General features: G+C 43.4%; 2 protein-coding genes across 2 annotated transcripts in view; both read left to right on the forward strand.

The window, feature by feature from the left end:
• TAF1B (TATA-box binding protein associated factor, RNA polymerase I subunit B) overlaps nucleotides 1–1,864 on the forward strand; it is a 49,746-nt gene extending 47,882 nt beyond the window's left edge. Inside the window, exon 15 of the mRNA XM_067294284.1 lies at nucleotides 1,190–1,864. Within this exon, the coding sequence (XP_067150385.1) occupies nucleotides 1,190–1,361 (172 nt within the window). The 3' untranslated portion in view covers nucleotides 1,362–1,864. The remainder of the gene's footprint in view (nucleotides 1–1,189) is intronic.
• Nucleotides 1,865–10,372: 8,508 nt separating this feature from the next.
• Nucleotides 10,373–23,346, forward strand: part of GRHL1 (grainyhead like transcription factor 1) — a 41,902-nt gene continuing 28,928 nt past the window's right edge. The window contains exons 1-8 of the mRNA XM_067294834.1: nucleotides 10,373–10,419; nucleotides 13,770–13,956; nucleotides 17,652–17,722; nucleotides 19,195–19,585; nucleotides 20,403–20,479; nucleotides 21,295–21,451; nucleotides 21,929–22,040; nucleotides 23,018–23,112. Coding sequence (XP_067150935.1) covers nucleotides 10,373–10,419; nucleotides 13,770–13,956; nucleotides 17,652–17,722; nucleotides 19,195–19,585; nucleotides 20,403–20,479; nucleotides 21,295–21,451; nucleotides 21,929–22,040; nucleotides 23,018–23,112 — 1,137 coding nt within the window. The remainder of the gene's footprint in view (nucleotides 10,420–13,769; nucleotides 13,957–17,651; nucleotides 17,723–19,194; nucleotides 19,586–20,402; nucleotides 20,480–21,294; nucleotides 21,452–21,928; nucleotides 22,041–23,017; nucleotides 23,113–23,346) is intronic.

Consider the following 23,346-nt stretch of genomic DNA (forward strand, 5'->3'; position numbering starts at 1 on the left):
GAGCAAATGACTCTATAGTCTAGTATTAGCACACTTGCCCGTAAATTGGGACAGACAGGTCCCGGTCCTTGTTCTGGTGAATATTTAAGACCACTGCTCTGAATCAGACGGAGGGGAAATTTAAACTCTAGTTCTCCATATCCCAAGGCAATGTCCTAGTAAGCTAGATGATGTGTGGGGCTTATACAGTGAATAGCACCTAAGTCCCCATATGAATGTAAAAGGTTTTTTTTTAATTGAAATAGCTGGATCTTATGTTATTTTAAACTCACCACATTTAATAAAAGCAAATGTTGGGTCAGATTTTTTTTTTCAATTTAAAACACTGAACCAAGAAATAATACTGCACTTGAACAGTGCCCTGTTACTGATCATTTACAGAGCTATCTACCTAGTCTGTCCTCTGAGTCATCTTTCATTCAGTCTGAATTTGATGCTTGTTACCAGTAAGACCAGTATGCTATTTTCATTATATACTTCATCAGTAAAATTACCTCCTCATTCTTCTTAAAATCTTTGCCATGATAGCTAATAGCAGAAGGTTGCTATAGCACTCCTCTTTCTATCAACCTGACCAATGTTTGCCTCATTGTTTCCTGTGTTACTCCATTGGCCTGAATTAAGCTTTTCTTTTTTGTTTTTAGATTTATATTTAGCATACAAAGGCAATGGACAAGAAATGAACTGATTACAATCACATGGCATAGTGGCAGGAAGGAGAGAGCAGAGCCGAGGGAGAGTGTGTGCAAAGGAGAATAGAGAAGAGGAAGGAGCCTGGGGTGTCTGCATTGGATAGTCTTAGTAATTTTAAAAATAGGTTAAGATAGCCATTTTTGCACTTTACTATATTTGTTAAAAGCTGCTAGAAAGAATACCGTTTCAGTGTGGTTCTGAAAGGCAAAGAACGTATCGTCTGTCTGGTTCAGTATGATCCTGATTCACAGTGCAAGAAGCTATACACATTTTTCTCCCATACCGTATCTGTACCATCTCTGAACGTGATTTGGCCCAGTCCTTTCAGGTTTTGTGGGAGTGGATCCTTTTACAGAATTGACATTGTAGGCCAGAATTGCGATTTATGGTGTAGGTAAAATGTTAGAGTTTTCCTCTAATTACGGTTAAGTATATACATGCTAACTAAATGCTAACTAAATACACTTCTAATTTAGAGCTTTTTCTTTCATTTCAGGTTATGTGGTCATCTGGCTCATTACAGAGAATTGGACTTTCCCCAGAGTTATCATTTTGTACTAAGGTTATTCTCCTTTCTTCTGAGGATACAGCCCTCTTATATACATGAAGAGGTGTGTGTGATAGAACACAAGCTTTTTAATAAAAAGCTCTATAAAAAGCCAAAATAAACCCACGCCGAAGGAAGTAGAAAGGTCTAAAAATAGTAGTATTCAGACTGTGTAAATTAGGAGTTGATTCCATCCCAAACCATGACATTGCATCTAAACTTATCCTGATCCTTTTGCCTGCATAGAAATCTGATAAGATAGTAGTGCTGAGATATACTACTGCACTTTAGTTGTGGTGTCAATTACCTGTAATTTAAAGTCACCAGTTTCCAAATGGGAGAGTTGCTAAGGAAACTGTTTACCAAAATTTATTTCCTCATTTTGCATCAGAGCCAAGAGAAAGCTATGAAATTAGCATTTTTGGCATAATTGTACATAGTTTGAGTTTACTGGACAGCACGTTAGCATCTAATTACATTGTAAGATTTTGCAATTAAAATGCTATATATTTTGTTACCTACTGTTGTATGACAGCAAATACATTTCTAGAAAGTAATATTTACTTTTCTTTGAAATAGTGTGCTACCAAATAAAAGGAACAGATGGTTGATGTTTTCACTGTGGTGATTTGTTAAGTCATTGTTTCTAAACAGTCTGTGCTGGAGAAACTCTGGCACTGTTTTCTACATTTCTTTGTTTTCTGAGCATGTCCTATTCCAGGCTTCGTGGTTCTTTTGCAGGTATTCTCAACGCCTAGAACTCCCCATCCTGCTTCTTGTGCAACAGTAACTGCCAAGTCCTCCTGTTGTTTTTCTTTTGCCAGGCTACTGTTTTTTGAATTGCACTTCATTTCTTCTGATAACTTTATAATTTAGCATCTTCAGCAGCCTGAGCCTCAGCCATTACACCAGTTTCTCATGCTCAGTCTTATTTATGCACTTGTTTTTTTTTTAAACTATCCCAGACAATGTGTAAATGAAGTTGAGTGCTACCGCTACATTAAAGACACCAAAACATATACATATGTTGAACAGAGGTGTTGAGTAGATATCCAGATGAATAATACTACTTTCAGTTGAATGAAATAAAATCCAGCAACTCTATCCTTCACTAAGCATACAGAAGTTGTTAAATTTATTTGATCAACAACAACATCAACAGCTGTTTCTAAACATTATTGCAGACAAGAAAAATGGTGTGTGCAGACTTTAAAAAGAATATCCTGCTTCTTGAGCAAGGAGCTTGGACTTCAGTGAAGTGGCAGACTCTGGGTATGGTGGAAGGGGTTTAAATCTATTCAAACTATGAAGCTGTTGCTCAAAAACTGGTAACAGGTGACTGATAAGAGAGGTGGTGTGCTGCCTTACCTGTCTGGAACAAAGTGAAAAAGCAGTATTTCAAGAATGGGTAGAGCAGACAGGTAGGTGTGGAAGCAAGGGAGGGTAAGTTATTAAAGGCAAGCTGTAATAGTTGGAAATACTGGCAAACCAGGAGACTTCACTGACACTGAAGTAGGGGCAGGAAGTAATTGAAAGTGGTGTCCTGATTTATGGCCGCAGGAAAGATATGGTTTGGGTGGAAGTTTTCAATTTTACAGACATTTTAAGTAGTTTTTAATATCACCGTAGAACAGGGATTCAGTGCAGTGGTCCCATAAAGTGGTTGTAACATGCCTATGATGCAAACAAGAAAGCATAGTTTTAACAACACAGAACGAAACAGTGGTGTTGGTGGGAGGAAGAGGAAAGAGCAGACTGAGTTGTTACCTATTGTATGTGTTAGATATTTCATAAGTGGTAGAGTTTAGTATGTCTAAATCTACTGCCACATTGTGCTAGGTACCTCAAACACTTCTGAAAAGATGTCTTGAACTGGTAATTACACTAATGTGATCAAAATATACCAATCTGGATCAGCTCTTGAGTTTTGTGTTTTTCTTTGTATTTTAAAATTACCTATTACCTATTATGTTTGACATCACTTGAGTGATGGACTAGAGTTTTTAGGTCTGCGGAAAAAATATCCATTGTTCTTGTTCTAGGTGAATATTTGTATCAGTAGTTAAAATTCTACAGAAATATAATATACATTGTCACTGTTTTTAAGCCTTGCTCAAAATACTAAAAGTATCTGATTCTTTTTACTATATCTGTGAAAGTTTTGAGTTACCTATCAAAAAGACACTTTATTATACGTAAAGGATTAATTTAATTCAGAAGTCTTTATTTGAAAGACTTACACACTTAATTGTAAGTACACCTTTCTTTTAAAACTACTGTAGTAGTAAAATCTGTGTTTTATAAATTAAAACTACTTTGCTCATTGTTACAAATGTAACAAAGCTCCCTTAGATGTTAGAATAAATTAAAGTTGTACTTTAATAAACTGGAATAAAGCTTGCAATTAATCATCAAGAGCCATGTGCCTCTTGGACACAGAGGTTAAGAGTCAGATTTAAAAGTAAAGGGTGTGCCTCTAAAATACTTAATGTTAGTTCCATCCAGTTTAATCAATCAACACTTATGTTGGAGTAATGATGTTTAAGAAACTGATGAACCGCAAGAGTGCCTTATCTTCAGTGAAGTGTAGTTGAGCTCTCTTGGGACAACTACTTTGAGTCCAGTTAATGTAACCCTGAGGTGGAGCCACACTGGTTACGCAGTCAGCTACTGGTGGATAGCCGAAGGGTAGGGTATCTGCCTCAGCCCAGCACTTCGAACTACCTTTTCTATCTACTTTTAAGTTATAGCTCCATTCTGTAACTGTTTGCTGAAAATGTATGAGGAAAGCTCAACTTTTTGATACTATCTCTTTTTTGTACTTCTTCCTCTGGAAATTTTAAGTAGAGACTTGATTTGTTTTGTTTCATACTCTAAAAGTTGAATGATAATTTTACAGTTTATAGATTAAAGCTGTATAGATAAAAATTTAAAAACATTATATATTGAGAAGATTTAGAACAGTTAAATGATTTTGTCAACTTACACAACAGCAGATACCTTACATAGCAGTTGAGATCGTGACATGCCTTCTAAAGTGAATTTAATCTTTTCCTGTACTTCATATATTATATTTTAATACACAAATTTTCCTAAGAGTACCAGTGTAACCTCATTTTATGAATTGTTCTAAATACTGCAACCTTTCTCTCTACTGATTTAGTGGAGAAATATGAGTCTTCTCATTTGAAAGTTACAGCTTTCAACAGAATTGGAATTCTACCTTACTAGTTTTTCACTACCTCAGTGTGTTTACATTCTCAATATCAACTTAAACTCAGTCATTTGTTATACAGAAGAACATAAAATACCTTTTTTAAAGTTTATACCATTTTCCAGACATGAATGGGTGATGTTTGACTTTCTCCTTGACCTCTTGCAAGGCTGAGGGCCTTGAACCTGATTAAACAACAGTGCTGAGAAGCAGGGAAGCCTTGTGCCTCTACACAGCACTAGTCCAGTTTATTGGTCACATTTTGTGGTCTTCACTGTAATTGCATCCTAACGCTCTATTTCTAGCATGTCCCCTGAAACAATGGTGTTTGGAAGATTTGAGAAAGCTTCATGTAATGTTGTAGGCTATGCAAGAGAGTAACTCACTGTCTCATAACTTCCTGGAAAGCTCATAAAAATCCTCTCTTCTGAATAATTAACACTGACTTCTTTGCCTTTTTGGGCAGAAAAAGAGTTTGCTGATGCTCCTGAAAGGTTCTTTCAGGATATTTATGGGAAGTTGTCAGAGGATGCTTTAGCAAGGCTGAGAGCAAAAGGGCAGGGACTGCAGGCCTTTGGGGAAAGTTAAGGTCTAAAAATGTGAAATCTCTGAATAGTTGTCTGCTCTCTGGCTCATCCATCTGCTCCTCACATCAGTTTAAGTATGTTTTATGCTGTTTCAGAGGCATTGAAGAGTCAGGACAATTTTGTTTAATGAATCTCATATTTCAGTCCAAAATGAAATGTACTTCCCAGTGGATATGGGTCATGTATTTCCTGGCTGAGCATGTTAGTATGTGGATTGGCCAAAGCAGTGTCTTTCAGTGCTTTTGTCCTAGTGCTAAATGCAGAATGCTTAATTTCCAGTCTCTCCTCTGTATTTATTGGTCTTGTGTCCCTCAGATGCGAAACTCCTTTGTTCCTGGCCAGATTAGATGAGGGAGAGCATAAAGGGGATGCCAACATGTAGAAACAGGTACGCATGAAAGAGTGTTCCTCATAGCTGCTTGTGCTAGGAAACTGCTGAAAGAGTGAACAAGGGACTGAGTAAGGATTGGCAGAACACGAGATGATGAATGCTTGTGTCCTCACATGAGGTTGTAGCTGCCCTTTTGCAACTACTAATGGCAGCATTTTGAAGGAGCCAGAGCGCTCCTCCACTCTCCCCCATCCTCAGCATCTAAAATCTGCCTCTGTCGGTAAATCAGGTAGTTGTAAAAGAAAATACACATTGAAATACCTTTCTACAGCTTCTTCTGATAATCTGATATAGCTGCTCTGGATGGTAGCAGTGTCTGTGCCTGTTCCAAGGCTTCCTGTTGTCCTAGCAGTGGCTTTGCTTATCGGCTGCAGACCCTGCCATTGCCTACTGAGAGGTTCATCAAGCGTGTTTAGCACCTATGCTGTGATCTAACAAGCTCGGTCTGGGTCCCAGGATGCTTCTGTGCTGCCTTTTCACAGAGGATACCAGCAGTGTCTGTTCAAGTAAACATGTCCTGCCTCTGACAGGGCTGCCTGAGTGGTGTGGAGCAAGTGGCTGCTGCAAGAGAGAGAGGGGTGAAGACGCCACCTTCTTACATATACAAGGAAGAGGAGGGTCCAAGGGCCTCAGCTATCAAGGTCAGGATATTAGATTGCAGAGCTAGTGAGCTCCTGGTGAACGATCCAGCTCCTCAAAAAGTGGGCAGGCTTCATGTCTGGGTTCAGTGTAATTGTAGCACAGCTCTGATGGTGGTCCTGCAAGGTGGACCTGCAAGGCTCCTGATGATGGCCTCTCTCCTAGTTGCTTGATAATGTCGTCTGACTCTGAGATGTTGTAAATTGAATTCATCTGGCCCTGGATCTCATCTCTCTTGAGACTGCTTGTTACCTGATCATAGTAAGCATAGTAAGTTGTGCTATTCTGATAAAAGATTGCAACAAAACATTTCATTTAATGGAGGGTAGTTTGTCACTGAGATCTGTGGTGTTTATAACTTTACCTGGGCAGCTGAGTGGTTTCTGTGCTGTAGGGCAAAGTGGATTAGACACAAAACCTTAAGCACTGAACAGCTTGTGACAAACGAATTACATATGCTGATCTGTAGCTATGCTTCCAACAGAATGGTGAAAACCACTGCACTATCAGCCTGTGCAGTAGGATGTATGTACAAGAAAATCAAATCCAGAGGAAGTGCTTTATTGAGCAGAGATGAAAAGTATTCAGGGAGACTAGTTAGCATGCCAAAGACGTTATTGTAGATAAATTCTAGACTTCCAAGTTGATTTTTTTTAATGTAGATTTTTTTTTTATTGTAGATAATGCAAAATAGATTCATTGATGTTGTAATCATTTCAAATGTCCTAAGTCAGGCTGATGAAGCTGTATCTCTTGCCCCCTCAATAGTCTGTAATGTCTCAACAATTTCTACCTTATGAACAGGGGTAAATACAGAATTAAAAGGGGAAATCAGATCCTTAAGGAATGCCTGCAAGATCAGCTATTGGGATAATGTTGACATGATAAGCAAACTGCTTCTCTTTCATTTTCCTGTTTCATATTTCACACATAGTGCTTCCATTTATTTTTTAATTCTTTTTTCCCAGCTTTTTCCATCTTCCCTTTCCTATAAAGCATTTCAAGCTTCCTTTTCCATTGTTGCTTATCTTTCTGTTTCTTTGCACCATTCCTGCTTTTATCTCATTTCCCAGCCCTTTGATGCATTCAGGCTAATTCGGGGGGAGAGGGGCAGTGATCAACTTTGAGCTTACTTTTCCACCCCTATAGTCACTGACTACAGGCCTACTGCAGAAAAGAAAAGCTTGTCCAGTGTGCTGTGTACTGAAGAAAAGTATAGAAGATTCAGTACTCCTGAAAGCCAGCCCTGCTACTTGGTCCTAAAGTTTTAGGGGTCCAGATTAAATAGAAAGTACTTTGCCTTGTCTCCCTGCTGTCAAGTATCAAAAACAGATTTGATGCATGTTTATTTGACTGATGTGAATGGCTTGTGATGATAATCATCATCTATGAGATTTTAAAACCTTATTTGTTAGGTAAATCATAGCAATAGATAATCCTTGTCCAGAATAACTCACAGTTTCCATACACAAAGATGTCAAAGGACAGGAGAGAAAAAGGTGTAGCACATCAACAGGGTGCTCAGCGAGGTGGTGACAAATGGCATATGAGTTCTCTAAGGCTCCTTACTTGTGTAGAGTGGGATTCACTTTAAGGAGGATGAATACATAAAGAAGGGGAAGAAAAAACTGAACACAGGACAAAGCCAGAGGAAAAAAAAGGAAGGACACGAGAGGTGGAGGAGAGCAGTGAGATTGAGGTAAAAGGGCTGAGAAAGGGAAGAAGTTGGAGTGAATGCCAGTCAGTACAGGGCAAGGAAAGTCCTGCCAGAGTGCTGCCACATCAGGTTGGGATGGCTTTATGCCCAAGCCAAAGCTTTCTTAAATCCCTTTGTGCTTCTTGCCTGATTTTATTCAGTGATGATGCAATCCAGTTAGTGACATCACAGAAATACACCTACAAGTGGTGTTACGGAGTCTAGATTGTGACCGGCAGATTAGTCTGTGGTGTCACAATCCAGTGTTTATATCATTGTCTCCTGAATGTGGAAGTGATTGCCATGTCGATAACTGAGTTTTCATCAGTGAATCAGGCTGTTAAGAAAAGCAGAGGAAACAGTTTTGATTTATTTGGAAAAAAATCTTGGTAAAGTCTGGCTAAACAAAACATGGCATATTACTCAGATTTCAGCAATTCATGTGCAATGTAAACACCTTCAACACAGACAGCATCTGGGTCACTTAGAGCTACAGGGTGGTATTGTATTTTATTGTTAATGAAAAGTATGCCCATGTGCCAAAAAGCAGTGATGGTGTGTGCACATCCCGGGATTCTAAGAACAGAAGTGATGAGTGTTAAGAATAAATAGCTTTGGAGAAAGTTAGCAATCCTTTCCAATACTTCTCATTTTGAGTTGGTTTTGTAATTTATACTGGAAACCAGTCGGTTCATACTCTTTAGGAAAAATTGCAAGCAGATAAATTTTTTTCTTCAATGTAATCTAGAACTAGATTTTAAAATGTGTTAAACATAGATTACCTTTTATTGCATATCTTAAAGAACAACTTAAATCAGTTCATTTCACTTTTTAGAGCGAGATCCAATTTAAGATTGATTTTTATCTTTTGCCATCCTAATGGCAATGTTTGCAGATCCAAACAAAGCATTTTATTTCTAGAATGCTAGTTGTAATCCAGTCAGAGGATGTTAAGCAACTTCCAGGATTAGACCCTTAGTGAAAGCTTGTTCCCTTTAGTTTCATGTTTCCTTTGGTTGACTGCTTGAATTGTCTTTCTATAGTTTTGCACTGGAGTATGTCTTATGCAAATAGGGAAGGAATTTTGACCTAGAAGAGAGACCTCTTATTAGCGTACATACTTTTAAATTATAGTAGCTATCTGAAGCTTCTTCAGCATAGGATAGACAGCATTGTTGCCGTATGGGTTTGATTTAACTTGTTACTTAAACAAGAAACCTCCCATCCTTATTTCTCAAGGAGAAACTTCAGATATTTCTGATTCAAATTCACATGCACCAAGATGGATATATCAGTGTATTTGTGATGTTGTGGGGTGGTAAAACCAGATGATTTCGAGTTATTTCCAGCAATAGGTCTATTGTAAACCTCCCTCTCCGCCTCCTCGGCAGGGTATTTAGGATACAGCGAGACTCGACAGCGGGGCAGCATTCGTGTAAATTACTGATTTATTTGTTACCTTTAGAGGATTTAACGTAGAAAAGCAACTAGTAAGAGAGTTTGGAGGGGGTGGGAGAAGGGAGAGGAGCCCCGTGTGCTTGGGCGCGCCGCGCCGCGCCGCGGGGCCTGGGTCGCGGTGGGCGAGTCCGGGAGCAGTACCGGGCGCGGCCTCGCCTCAGGGGTCCGCGCTACGTGGCAGGTGGGATGACCGAAAGCCGGGGACGTGAAACACGACGCAGGCGGGCACACAGCGACTGGGAAAAGCCCTTTTCCACCCGGGCGAAGCTGCGACCAGCGGGGCGGGAGCTGCCGTTTCTCCTCAGGGAAGCGGCCCTGCGCCCCGCAACGGCGCCGGCCCCGCCCCGCCGCGCGGCCGCCCAATGGGGCGCGGCGGCCCCGCCCCGCGGGCCGCGGCAGCCAATGGGCGGCGGCGCGCGGCGCCCGTCCACCTGCGGCTGCGGGAGCCACCTGAGCGGGCGAGAAAAGCCGACAAAACCCGTCGGTGCGGCGGGCTGCGCGCTGCTCTCTCCGCTCGCCCCCGCCGCCTCTCGCCGTCCCGACCGGCCGGGCCAGTTCCGCCGCCCTCGCCAGACATGACACAGGACTACGACAAGTGAGCGAGCCGGGCGGGCGGGGGGCGCGCCGCGCCGGTCCGACCGGTGGCGCTGCCCCTGCCCCTGCCCCTCCGTCCGCCGCGGGGCGGGGGGCGGCCGGCCGGCCGGCGCTCGCCGCCGTTAGCGGGCTCCGCGGGGCGGCGGGGAGGGGGGGAGGTCGCCCCCCCGGGGGGCCCGCGCCCTCCCCCAGCTGGCGGCGGCGGCGCCGGGGCGACCCCGCGGGCCCGGCGGGCAGCCCGCCCCCGGCCCGGCCCGTATCCCCGGCGGGTGCCGCGGCGGCGCGGCGCGGCGGGGCCGCCTTTGAAACCCGACACCGGCGGCGAGGCGTGGGTCCGCGCCGGGCCGTCCGCCCCCCGCCGCTCCTTAAATGCGGGCGGCGGCGGCGAGCGGGCCGCGCTGTCGGGAGGAGCGCGCGGGGCCGCGGCGGGGCCGGGAGCGGGGCCGGGGCGGCAGCCGGAGCGGGACGGCGCTGCCGCCGGGCGCGCAGCGCTGGATGCGCGGGGCCGGGCGCGGCGGGCGGTGAGCGGCCGCGGGGCGGCGCCGGCGCTCGGATGGATTTCTACGAGGCGCATCCCTCCGGCAAGGTGGACTTCGCCAGGTAACGCGGCCCGCGCCGCGCCGGCGGCTCCCCCCGCGCGGCCCGAGGGCGGCGGCGGCTCCGCTCCCCCCGCGCGGCCCCGCGCTGCCGCGGCACCCGCGGCGCCTCCGGCCTCTCCGCGCTGCTGGCGGCAGCTTTGGCCGTCTCGTGGGAAGCTGTAACGCCGATAAGTTGGTTTTTTTCCCCTCCCCCCCCCCCTTTTTTCTCCCCTCCGACTACAAGCGCAGGTATCTTGTGTTACAGGAAACTTAACATTGAAAGAGCAAAAACGATGCGCGAAGTGTGGGGGGTTTTGTTTTTTTTTTCCTATAAGGCGATGAGTGCTGATGCGTGCTCTTCAAACTGGCTTTTCCCTTTTTAGTGGCGCGTGTGTCTTTATTCAGAGTTCTTACCGTGTTCGTCCAAACGCGGCGGTGACGGACACGGAGCGAACGGAGGATGTGGCTAACGCCAGCATGGCTATGGAGCCGATCGTAAAATTACTGTAGCTTGAATGATCGGTCACTTAAGTGAAATGCGTTCATTTCCTAGGAAAACGTCAGTTTTCTTTCGCTTTGCTTTTTTGTTTTTCTTAGAAGTTCTGCACTCTTTTTAAATACCCTGCTTTTTACGCGTAGGGCTCTGAATAATGGAAGGTCTCGCTAAATCCACCCTGCGATTAGGATTTTTCACGTGTATTTTTGCTTCCAATGAAAGTTAATGGATGAGGCGGTCGCAATTTAGATAGATATTTTATTTTTCTCGCCTATAGAAGTCAAAGAAACCCTCTTTGATGCGACAGTATTAAATATGTACAAAGACCAGATCAAATACACGCAAAGAGCAGATACTATGTGAGCTGCTGTTGATGGTCTGTTAATGCAAGGAGCCAGATCGGTGTTTTGGTACGGGAGAGAAAGGGTGAATTTTTAGATCAGTGAAGTAAGTAGGGATAGTTTCTATTGTCTGAACGAGGAGCGCTGCAGACGGCGGAATCCTTACAAACAAAGGGAATATTTATTTTTGTAATATTTTTCTACTTCCAACGTGGTCAAGCAGAAAGTAAAATTCTGAAATAACTAAATGTGCAGTAGGAAACGTATTTCCAGCCTTTGCGGGTAATGTCCACTGCTTTACGAGCAGATCCATGTGCCAATAGTCTTCTTGAAACCCAAAACTTATCACAAGTTGATTTGTCAGAAAAATACATGTTTGCCTTCTCTTACTAATATGTTCTCATTTTCCTAACAGAACCTGCAGTTCTGTTAAGGGATTGAGTTACTGCCAAACCCTACACTTATCTTGATAGTTCTAAAGATAATTCTTTCTACGCTACTTTTAGAGGAGATAGATTACCTTTAGGGCAATGTGCGTTTTATTCGGGTGTTGCGATGAGAAAGAAATCACACAACAATATATGGCTTTTGCGTTTGCTGGATTTTGGGTTAGTGGTTGTTTCAGTTCTGAGTATTTTTGATTCTGCCTTCATTCTTTTTCCATGTGAACGTTGCATTGCTGGAGGGAAGCAGCTTAGTGGTCTGAACTCCTGAATTCCAAGTGAGGCTGTCTTAGCCCTTCAGCTTTGCAAAGATGGATAAAGAGAGTTGCATGCAGGTTACTTTGGCTGCCTTTTTCTTACAAGTGACTTTACCTGAGGACTTGCCCATTTTCTATGGATATCTAAGGATTCTCTTATCGCATTGCATGAGAACAGGGGCTTCTACAGTCTCCCTAAAGAAAATTCAGCTTTGTTTTCCTCTGTGCAGTCTTTAATAGAAAGTGGATGTCCTGGATACCAGAGAGTATGCATTTTAGTATCTGTGTGTCAGTGCATACATAAATATGTAGAAAGACCTGAAAAGGGGTTTGGCTAAAAGCTTATCTTTTTTGTTTGTTTGCTTGCTTTTTTTCCAACTATATAGTACTGATTTATAAGAGCACTTTGTGGCTGTAAATCCTGGAAACTCCCACTCACTTTAAGTGTCTTTAACTCGGGCAAGTTGTCCCACTGAAGCTCAATGAGACTGCTTGTGTAACTGATAAAGGATCGAACACATAATTTGCAAAGTGCTTTGCAATCTTTTTGGTAGAAGGCGGTGATAAATGTAGGATACTGTTAAGCTGATTATAGTGATTAGAGTATTTCACAACTTTGTATTTCACAACTTTTTGTATTTGTAGTATATTTCAATCTCTGAATGCATCTGGGTAAATAGCAGATGAAAAGGATGCTTATCTTCCAGGGTAGAGGTGTTCTGGTGGTGATAGGGATTTTCTTTCCTTCCTTTTTTTTTTTTTTTTTTGGTAGCTATTATCAATTCATTAAAAAAATACTGAGTTTTGGATTATTGATGAAAATTGGCATCCCCCCCATCTGTGGTAAACTAATGCTATGCTTACGCTGGACAGAAAACTGAACGTTGTTTAAAAGCCAGATTTAAACAGTATTAGCTTGAATTGGCTTTAGAGATGGAGCGTACGTTCTATCAATAGAACCAAAATACCTTTGCCTGTCTGAGCTGGTAGAACAGCATTTCCTATGGACAACCCACTTTCCCCTATGGGCTGAGGGCCCAGGTCTTGGAGCTTTCTCTTTCACAGCAGGCACATGATGTTCAGAGTGTGTCTTGGAATTTTTTTCCAGATAGTACAACATGAAGGAAAAAAGTCAAAATTTTCTGGTTTTCCCAGTCATATCCTGACATTGTTTCAAACTAGTGTTGCAGGTGATTTCTGTGATAACCAGACAGTAAGTGGTTTGGCTTCCATTGCCAGAAAAATTTGCTGCCGTATTGACCTGTAGTCCTTTTGGCCAATGTTCCCTGTGTAGCCTACACCTAATCAGCTGCTTCTAGGTTCTACCTTCAGATATACTCTGACAAGTAAGATGCCTTCTGAAGGCTCTGTAAGAAAGATGCTTTGTTAATTCACGCTTGCTAGTTCTGTATGAGAAGGCAGCACAGTTGGTTCTAGAGTGTAAGCAGGCGTGCAAAGGATTGGGAGCAGGTTACGGCTTGGTAGTATTACTTAGGATGTGCTAAAAGCACAGGTGGTAAGCCTCTAAGCGCATATAGCTTTTGCTGGGTTGGATTCAGAGTGTTTGTTAGCAGGTCAGTTGCGCTCTTGAACAGCTTTGTGATTTTATATATGCTGATATAATCCTACTGAGTTTGGTCAAATTAATCTTGATTTGTGCTGAGTGTGAGTGAGATCAGAATTAGGTTTCTGGGCTTTGTGTGTTTGACTAATCTTTGCAATGCAGTGAATCAGAATATGAACCCAGTTAAACTGGGGCAGCTAATTTTGAAGTGCTGCAGATTTTGAGAACGTTTTTCCATGTGTTTTAACAACTTTTTTTTTTTCCTCTCTAGTAAAAGGCCTGTGTTGGTTCTTCAGAATGATTCTCTCTACTCCCAGAGACGTCCTTATACCAGTGAAGATGAGGCCTGGAAATCCTTTCTTGAAAATCCCCTTACAGCAGCTACCAAAGCTATGATGAGCATCAATGGTGATGAAGACAGTGCAGCTGCCCTTGGACTGCTGTATGATTACTACAAGGTAGATTGTCACAGGTGTGCTTTGACAGCCAGCAGAGCTCTTGTTCCACCTGTGGATAAAGCATCATTTGTTAGTGGATTTTGCAGAAACCATGAATAGATCATAAGGACCCTGAACTATATAGTTCTAGCATTTAAAAAAAAATGCTGGTCTTTTCTTCTAAAAATTGGTCTATTTTAATTTGGTAAAATAGGATCATCTGGATCTTACTATAATAGGTCAAAGGCTTCAGTTGCAGTTAACCTGTTGACTCTAGGTTCTTTGGGAGGCAATGTTTTAATAGTCATGAAGAATGAGACTTTGAAGCATGTCCATGCCTGAATTTAAATATATAAGGAGAAAGAAAGTTCTTCTCTTCTGCTCACATGATCCCTGTTCTGGTGGGACTCTGGGCTTTTACTGGAACTCTAATGTGCTACTTCAGTGTAAGTTGAGATGCTACAGATTTTTGGTTGTGGAGAGGAAAATGTCAGCCTGAAAGAACTGTTGTCTGTATCACTCTGACTTTTAGTGAGCATCGGCTGCCAGAATCTGTTAGCCCCTTGACAACTGCAGTTGTCTTCCCTAGCTTTTGAGGTATTTTCGGAGATGTTTGGCTTTCTGGATGCTCACAGGTGTATCGAATAAAGTCAAACAGATAGCTTTCTGGATGTGTGGGATTCCTTTCACTGAGTTTTCCTTTGCTAAGTATTAGAAGCCTAGGCCGGGGTAGTTGTCTCCATTCCCAGTTCAAGTTAGTGGAGACCAGTAGTCATCTCCAGGTAGGGAGGCATCCTATTTAGGTTAGACACTTGTGTTACAGTGGCCTGGATCACCTGGTGGAAGTGCCAGTTTTTTCTATGCTGAGTGTGCAGGGAAGCCAGAGGGCTGACTTGACTGAGATAGCTGACTTGTTGGTCAGTGTCTTCCAACAGTACTGAGTGCAATTATCAGCCTCAGTATATCCTTCAAAGACTAGGAGGGGTTGCCTTTTATCTTCAAAATCCTTGCCTGTCTTTTAAGAGGTGAACATGGCCTTCTGTATCAAAATATTCTTGTAATGCTTAACATAGAGATTAGTACTCCACGCATATGATAAAATGCCCCAAACTCATTGGTCTGGATGTTATTCAGCTAGTTTTGTGAGAAAATTGGCCTTCTGCTTTAGTCTATGCCCACACTTGCTATGCTCCTGAAAAAATACTTTCACCAGAACGATTTTAATCCACAGAATCAATTCTGATTTCTAAAACTGCAGATTACAAAGAGAATGTTGATGCTGATCCTTCATGCTTGGCAAAGCACAAGGGATTTGCCGTACATTAAGGTCTTATTCAGGGTTTCCTTTTGGTTTGTGTATCAGTAGTTGTATAGAAAAATCAATGGGGGGAAAAAAAGGTGTTCAGCACAGTTGTGTGAAGAAAAACGGTTAGAGATTGAAAGCTTTATTGAAGGCTGTTAGAAGTATTGTTAGAGGGACAATGTTAAGGCATTTGGAACATGCTTTCTCCACCCCTCCCCCCAAATGTTAAAGTCAGTTGATGAGTTCACCTTCAAATGTCTTGTATAAAACAAACAAAACTGCTTGAGTTTTCTGCCATTTGACTGATGGTTCAACTGTCGTAATTAAGGCTTTACAGGAAGTGAATTTTTGGTCAAGATCTAGAGTTTTATAAGTGTTGGACTTTCAGCCAAATGCAGTTTGGAAGAATCTTTTTTTCTGTGAATAGTTAGCATCAGTCCTTTAGAGGCTCTCAGAATTTTGCTGGTCACTGAAAAAATCCAGCGATTCTTCTGATGCTATTAGAGACATGGTATTATGTAAAAGGTGCAGGATTTAGGTTTTCATCATGAGCTACTTAGAGAAGTATGCTTTTTGTGCAGTTAGGTCATCAGCCTTAGTGTTACTGTTATCAGTAAAGGGGTGATTCCAGTACCCTTTGCATTGCACCTGAGCTGGCAAACGCAAGCAGTATACGAATGTGCTTGTTGAGCCGGCATCAGCAGAGGAAAGTGGTGGCAGTTAATTCCTTGTTATATAGGAAAATGTTTCTTCTAATCATTCGGGCGACATGTTGAGGGTAGCGAAAGCCCTGAATGCCACGTGTACGTTTGCAGAGCAACCTGTGTGGACTTGCTGTGCGGTTGTGGGGATGTGAACGCCATGGGCTCGTGCTGCTGATAGTGGGAGCTGTTCAGAGTTGCTGGAACGCTAGCTGCGTGTGCAGGGGAACCTGGCTGCTGTGGTTCAAAGGGTTTGTCCTTCTGTGCAGGGCTTGGCCCTGCAGTGCAGCCAGGAAAATGTGTGTGTGTGTGCGCACATGCATGCGTGTCTCGGCTGCGCTGTGTCTGAGGCGAAGCTCAAACCTGCTTCCATCATCAGTTTAAGTGAAGCAGCTGGGCTGTGCACTGGGACACCCATGGTGAGTGTGTGTTGTGTTGTGGGACAGCCAAAGTCAGGCAGACAGGCTGTCACAAATGGATGTGGGACAAGGAGCATTGTAAACCACTGTGGCCCTTTGCTAAGCAAAGGTGTTACAAAGCCTCTGCTTTCTGCCCTGAAATACCCATGGAGTCCCTGCTGGCTGGGACTGGGAAATCCAGTTCAGCTACTAAACAGGAAAGAGTTGTCAGCAGGGGGAACAGGGTGGCTTATGTGACCGGTATTATGGTGTGTAGCGTTTGTGGGATGAATCCTGTTCGTGGCACAAAATGCCAGAAGCAGTATTGAGCTGCTTTGTGCCTTAAATCCAAAGTACCCATCTAGTGAGAGGTGGTTGCCCTGTGCTTTTAAAAGGATTAATATAGTTTGGGCCAGTGTGTTGTAAATGGTCACGTATGATAATTAGGTGTAGCAACCTGATATGCTTCTCATTGTCTTACTTTTGGCCCTGTTCAACTCCTGTAAACTGTAACTGAAAATATGACTGGGTCGGTTGTAGCTGCTAAAAATCATCCTAGCTCTGTGCAGAATTTGCTGTGTAGCTTTGAAAGAATTGCTCTGGGTGTGATTTCCAGGTGGGAATGCTCCCAACCCATGAGGAGGAGGCTGCTAACCTCTCCTCTGGTCCTCACAGGGGAAGGGGACAACTTGCTTCTCGGGGGAGGGCTAGAGAAACAATCTTCCAGGAATACATCTGAACCTGGTCCTTCCCAAATGCCCTGGTCTCGAGGGGAGGGTGGGGAGGAAGCCTTGAGTTGTCTTTGAGAAAGTGGTCTAGAGAATCTGTTTACAGAGAAAGGGGCTTTACTCTCCAGAGATGTGGAGCAGTTTCCTCTCACAAGCCCCGAGCTCACCCAGCAAACTGAACTCGGTTTGTTTTCAGAAAGGAAAATCTGAGCTGCTAGTTCAAACCTCTGGAGATCTTCTGATCCCGCTCGCTTGGATGCTGACACTTCAGTTTAAGAAGTCCCATTGGCCACACCAGTTTTAGCACTGTCTAACGCTGGCAGGCGTTCAAGCCTCGTGCAACTGGCTGGATTGGTTACTGTAGGATCTTCTGAGCAGTGTGTAGGACAGGCTTGACATTCCAAAGCAATAGGAATGTTAACATCAGTCAAGCACTACTACTAATAATGACTGGTATCAGAGAATGATGCTTTCTTAATTTGACCAAATAGGTGAAAGAGCTCTAATGGCTGTGTTATAAGGAGCTAATTTTTTCCTTTTTGTGTAGGAGGAAGAATATAATTACAGCATGTCTTGTATTTCCCAGGTTCCAAGGGAGAGGAGATCCTCAACAGCTAAACCAGAGGTAGAACATGCTGACCAAGATCACAGCAAAAGGTACTAGTTCTTATTACTGTATGTCTGCTTATTTCCCTTCCTTCTGAGACCACCAGAGCTGCTGAGAAGTTACTTTTGCTGCACTGTAGTGTTATGCTGGAAGAGAGAAATTGTGTGCTTTTACTTTGCCCCACGTTCCTGTGCTGCCCCAGAAACAGGACAGGGATTGAGGTGTGATGTGGAGATCTGAGGCACACAAACTGTTTCTCATCCCCATCCATATGCTTTCTGTTTCTTCGTGTCAGATGGCTAGCCTAGCCAAAGCTGCCCTCTTTCACTTTCAACACAGCCTGGAAACACAGGCAGCCCTTCCCAAGACGTGCAGAGGAGATTGACCGTTTGATTTTTGCATGTGGTTGCCTCAGTTGCTCACCACTCTTCTCCTTGTTCTCAGACACCAGCTGGTATGGGCTGATAGGGAAAGACTTCAAAGTGCTTGTGACTATAGTTTTGTTTTTGTGGACTTCTGTCTGGGAACTTTTTTTTTTCCCCCCTCCCTCTTTTTCTGCCCAAGCAGAAAAAGATACTGTTTAAGTAAACACTACAAATGTGAGGTTCATTCAAGTCAAGCTTCCACTCCTACTATCCTCTTCCTGTTCCTCTGGACAGATTGGAACATCTTAAGGACTCAGGGTAAGGTTTTGTGGTCTGGCTGAGCTGATCAAATGACTTGTTGAGAGGAGCAGTCTGGTTCCCAGCCATGTGTTCCTGCTGCTCCCGCTTACACCAGCTCTGGTCTTCCGCTGACCCATAACCCAGCAGGGGGAAAAAAAAGTGACTAGTTTCCTACCAGTTGAACAAGCTGAACCGGCTTGCCAAGGGGTCAGGGGAGTGTCAGAAATGGTGCAAAGGAGAGGGCAGGATCTTGTTGTTGGGAGGGAAAGAGGGCTGACTCTTCTAGTGGCTACTAGCTATTAGGTCAGTGCAGCCACAGATGTAAGTGTCATCCTGACAGAAATGAGTGTGGTGGGGTGGAGAGTGTGAAGTTATGCAAACCACTCCAGAGAGTCTCAGTGTGTCTTTTCTTGGGGGGGATGTGTGTGTGAAAGAGGGCCGTAATTTCTTCATTAGTGCTTCCCAGGTGGCACACAGTCCTTGCGCAGAAGGGCAGCAACCTTGCTCTGGAGCCCCCTCTGTCCACAAAAAAGCAGTCACAGGGAGCCTAGTGTGAGTCTGCCTGTGCTGCTGCTTGGCAAGAAGGGTATCAGTCTGCTGTTTTCCAGGTGGTCAGAATCGTGGGCTGTTAACACTTAGCTCTGCTCCAGGGTGATTCATCTCCAATATGGGGCCCTTAACAATGGGTGTGTATTTGAACGAGTACCTTAACTTTTTTGGTTGGGATAGAGCTGGTCCTCACAAGCAGAGGAGTTGGTGTTAGCTCACTTTGTTCAAAAGGCTGAGAAGTATTTCTAGTTTTTGTTTAATCAAAAAACAACCGTTTAATTTTGTGTCTTTCTCCTTGCACTTTGAAGGAACAGCATCCCAAATGTGACAGAACAATCACTCATTTCCGCTGGAGAAAACAGAGTCCAGGTTCTGAAAAATGTGCCTTTCAATATTGTCCTTCCACACACGCCCCAGATGGGCATGGACAAGAGAGGTCACCTGACAACCCCTGACACAACCGTCACAGTTTCAATTGCAACAATGCCCACCCATTCCATCAAAACGGAGACTCAGCCCCATGGCTTTGCAGTGGGCATCCCTCCAAGCGTCTACCACCCTGAGCCCCCTGAGCGGGTGGTGGTGTTTGACAGGAATCTGAATCCTGACCAGTTCAATTCCAACACTCAGCCTCAAAACTCACAGAGACGAACGCCAGACTCCACCTTCTCAGAGACTTTTAAGGAAGGAGTGCAAGAGGTACCAAGAAAGACAGTCACTGTGTGCATGTGTGCGTGTTTTAGTCTGGATGGAGACATACGGTTCCATCTTTAATTGTTATATAGGCCTGAAATCTGTCCAATGAATTAGAAATAGAAGACCTTTTTCAGAAAGGTACAGAAGTATAACTTAGTAAATAAAACCTCTACAACATGAAATCATTATCAGAAGTAAATGACTAGTCTTGCCAGTGACAGAGCTTTTGGCTTGACAGTGTATGGAAATTACCTTGATCCACTGCACCAAGCTAGGTTTTGCAGGAGTTCAGCACTCAGCAGTATGCCTTTGCAAGCACCTAAATGAAGTGACTAGGTTTGTAAGCTTCCTTGCAGCCAGTTTGTAGGTATGCTGTGTGACATGTGAAAAAAAATCACTTTATTAAGGGGCTTAGATGAGAGTTAAAGCTGGATGAAGATCCATGGTTTTGTTCTATGGTATTAACTGAAAATAACAGTGACCATTTTTTAATGGTCACTTTTTTTTTTAATGGTCATTTTTTAAGTTTTAAGCCAGATATCAGGGAGCTGTGTAACTGTGCCTCCTCTTTAAGGTTTGGGAAAGCTTTAAAAAGTTGCCATAAGCTGGCTCATAAAGATTGTAAGATGTACATAGTTGACACCCAACAGTTTTTTTATTAAAGCCCTGCTCAAACATCCTGTTTGTACAGAACCAAAATCAGTTGTTATCTGATGATCAATTTGCCTGCCAGAAATTCTGTGGTAACAAGTATCTGTTTAATCTTAACTATTCTTGTTGCTGCTATGTTAATTTTTGTGTTGTTTTGTGTCTGTCCCAGGTTTTCTTTCCTGCTGAACTGAATCTCCGGATGGCCAACATGAATTCAGAAGATTATGTTTTTGACAGCATTTCTGGGTAATGTTTTAAGCTCATGATGGTCCATATCCTCTTGTTCTCTTATAGCTGGCTTGTTCATGAGTAAGCAGTACAGCTTACTCCCTTCTGCACTGAATCTCTGTGAGGCTGTGGGTCTCAAAGCACAGCAGTGTCTGCTCATTTGAGTTTGGCTTGTGGATGCTCTTCATAGTTGAAAATTCTACCTATGTTTTTAAGAAAAATACCTGGTTGAAAATAGCATCCCGCTTCAGTTGCTATCCTTATAGCTCACTACAAGGTTAAACCCCATGTCCTGTAGAAAGATGCAGTGCTGTCTCTCAGTTCTGCAGAAGTCTCTTGGAGCTAACTTCCAACTGCCTCGCACTCCCTAGCCTGCGAGCCTTGCTGCTTCCCTGTTGAAATCTACAGCATAAAGCATAAATAGGATGCGTAAAACTCGTACATGAGCTCTAAGGGAGGGGATAAGCTAGTTTTTTGTTTAGCTGCAGTTGACCAAGAGGGAAGACAAGACCATAGCTTATTAACTTGTGTATTTAATTTAATTGCTAATATACTTCTATATTAAAAGAAAGTAGCGTGTTGCTCTGAGTCTGAATAGGGAGCTTCCAGTCTTGCCTGCTGATAGGTCTTGGGATTGCCAAGAACTTCTCTTAAACGTTCATTCATGAAGGGAATGGTTGAAAAAGGGGCTCATCCTGTTTTCCCACTTCCTCACCTGTTGAAGGCTTAGTGAGTCAACTAACAACTTTGGAATTTCTCCAAATTAAATGTAGATCTTTTAATCGGCTTTCCAGGAAAATGCCTTAGCAATCACTGCCCTCTTCACTTCATAGGAATAACTTTGAATACACTCTGGAAGCCTCCAAGTCCCTCCGACAGAAGCCTGGGGACAGCACGATGACTTACCTAAATAAGGGTCAATTTTACCCAATCACACTGAAAGAAGTCAGCAGCAGTGAAGGAATCCATCACCCCATCAGTAAAGTCCGAGTAAGTGACGCTCTCATGGTTTCTTGGGAAAGAGGGTGTGTGTGTGTACTGGTAGCCTTAAAATCCCCCAAAGTGCAATAGCCTAAACCATAGCACCAGCACTAAAGCCAGCTAACCCACGCTGTTACATCAGTGTTCGTTCCTTTGCTGTCCACCTACTTTCAGACCAACCCATCCTGGCTCAGTTTGTTAAGATGTGGTGTCAGCACTTGTGTAAAGATGATGCAACACCTGGAATGAGGTCCTTGAACTCCAGTTAGGAGGGCAATTCTGCTCATCTCTGTTTATAACCCAGAAAGCAGTGCTGTCTGCCTTCCTGTTCTGTGGCAGTGTGCCAGGTGTCCTGGGGTCTGTTAAGTTCAAAAGCCTAATGCTTTCCGATACCAAGGAGAACTTCCAAAACAAATGCAGTCTGTGGCCTTTTCTCTTTCACATGTTTGTGTTTTTTAAATATATCTTCTCACCCTCTTCTTTTAGAGTGTCATCATGGTAGTGTTTGCTGAAGACAAAACAAGAGAAGATCAGCTCAGGCACTGGAAATACTGGCACTCAAGGCAGCACACAGCCAAACAAAGATGCATTGACATAGGTAAGAAACGTTTTGATTGCTGATGTCAAACTCCAAACCTAATTTCTTGGCCAGGTTTGGCTTTATGCTGATGCTTTGTTATTTTTAGGAACTTTTGGATCATTCTCTGTGCTGTCCATAGCTTTGCTGGAAGCCCAGAGAGAGCTTTTGATTGCTTTGAGCTTTTAGGACTCCTTAAAGGGACTGATTTTTGGAGGATTTTGTTTGCCTGGTGAACAGGCTGGGTTTAGGGTCTTCGAGTGGGAATTAAAATTCACTGTTGCTTTGGAATATCTTGGTGGTTGTAGGTAAATTGCAGCTTAGACTCTGTGGCTGTCGTAAGCATTGTGTTTCTTCAAAGGATAAGATCCTCGTAGAAATGCCTTGATAGTAATCATTTTCCTTCTCACAGCTTTGCTCACAACTGGTCTATGGTTCACTAAAAAAACAAAACACCCCCCCCCCCCCGCAAATTTCCACTTGCCTCCAGACAAGGCTGTGGCTGGCTGGCTTCCAGACTTCTCTGACTGAAGACTGGGTTATAGTCCTAGTCCCTTCCTTCTGTGAATAAAAGTAGGGATTAATCACTTGGCACTTAAAGCAGACGCGCATGCAAATCATTGTTATTGAAGGAGTTTTACTGAGAGCTTATACCCTTGCCATACAGGATAGTGTTTCCCGCACATAGCAGGGTATGGCACAGAGATGTGCAATACCTGGGATGTCTGCCCTTCTCATTGCAATTTCTAGTTTGACTTTTCTGTTGAGTCCCTTGTTTTCGGCTCTCTTGTTTTTTATTTTTATTTTTTTGTTTGTGGGGTTTTGTGTGTGTGTGAGAACCACTTCTGGCCTTTTTAATGATCCACTCTTAAAACAGTTCAGCTCCCTTCACCCCTAAGGGGTTGAAGAGGAGTCGCAGTTGCTAGCTAGCTGCTTTGTATGATTAAGAAGTCCAGATGGTATCGTCTCTCCTCTCCCTCATCTCTTCTTTTTAATAGCTGACTACAAGGAGAGCTTCAACACCATCAGTAACATCGAAGAGATCGCATACAATGCCATATCCTTCACTTGGGACATCAATGAGGAAGCAAAGGTATGTGACCACAATCATGTTTCCTGTCCTTTCAGTAGATGGGGGGAGGAGGGGAAGGGTGTGTGGCCTACCTGGTGATTAGCATGTAACAAGTTTGTTTACACCCTTGTATTAGGCAAAACCTTCTGGCTATTTCTTAAGAGGGATTGCATGTGCAACTGCGAAGAGCTTTGCAACTGCTCTAAGATTCTTGGCAGAATTGTCTGCCTGACAGACAAGTACTGACAAAAGGAA

This window comes from Apteryx mantelli, chromosome 3 (assembly GCF_036417845.1).
Source record: "Apteryx mantelli isolate bAptMan1 chromosome 3, bAptMan1.hap1, whole genome shotgun sequence".
NCBI lineage: Eukaryota > Metazoa > Chordata > Aves > Apterygiformes > Apterygidae > Apteryx > Apteryx mantelli.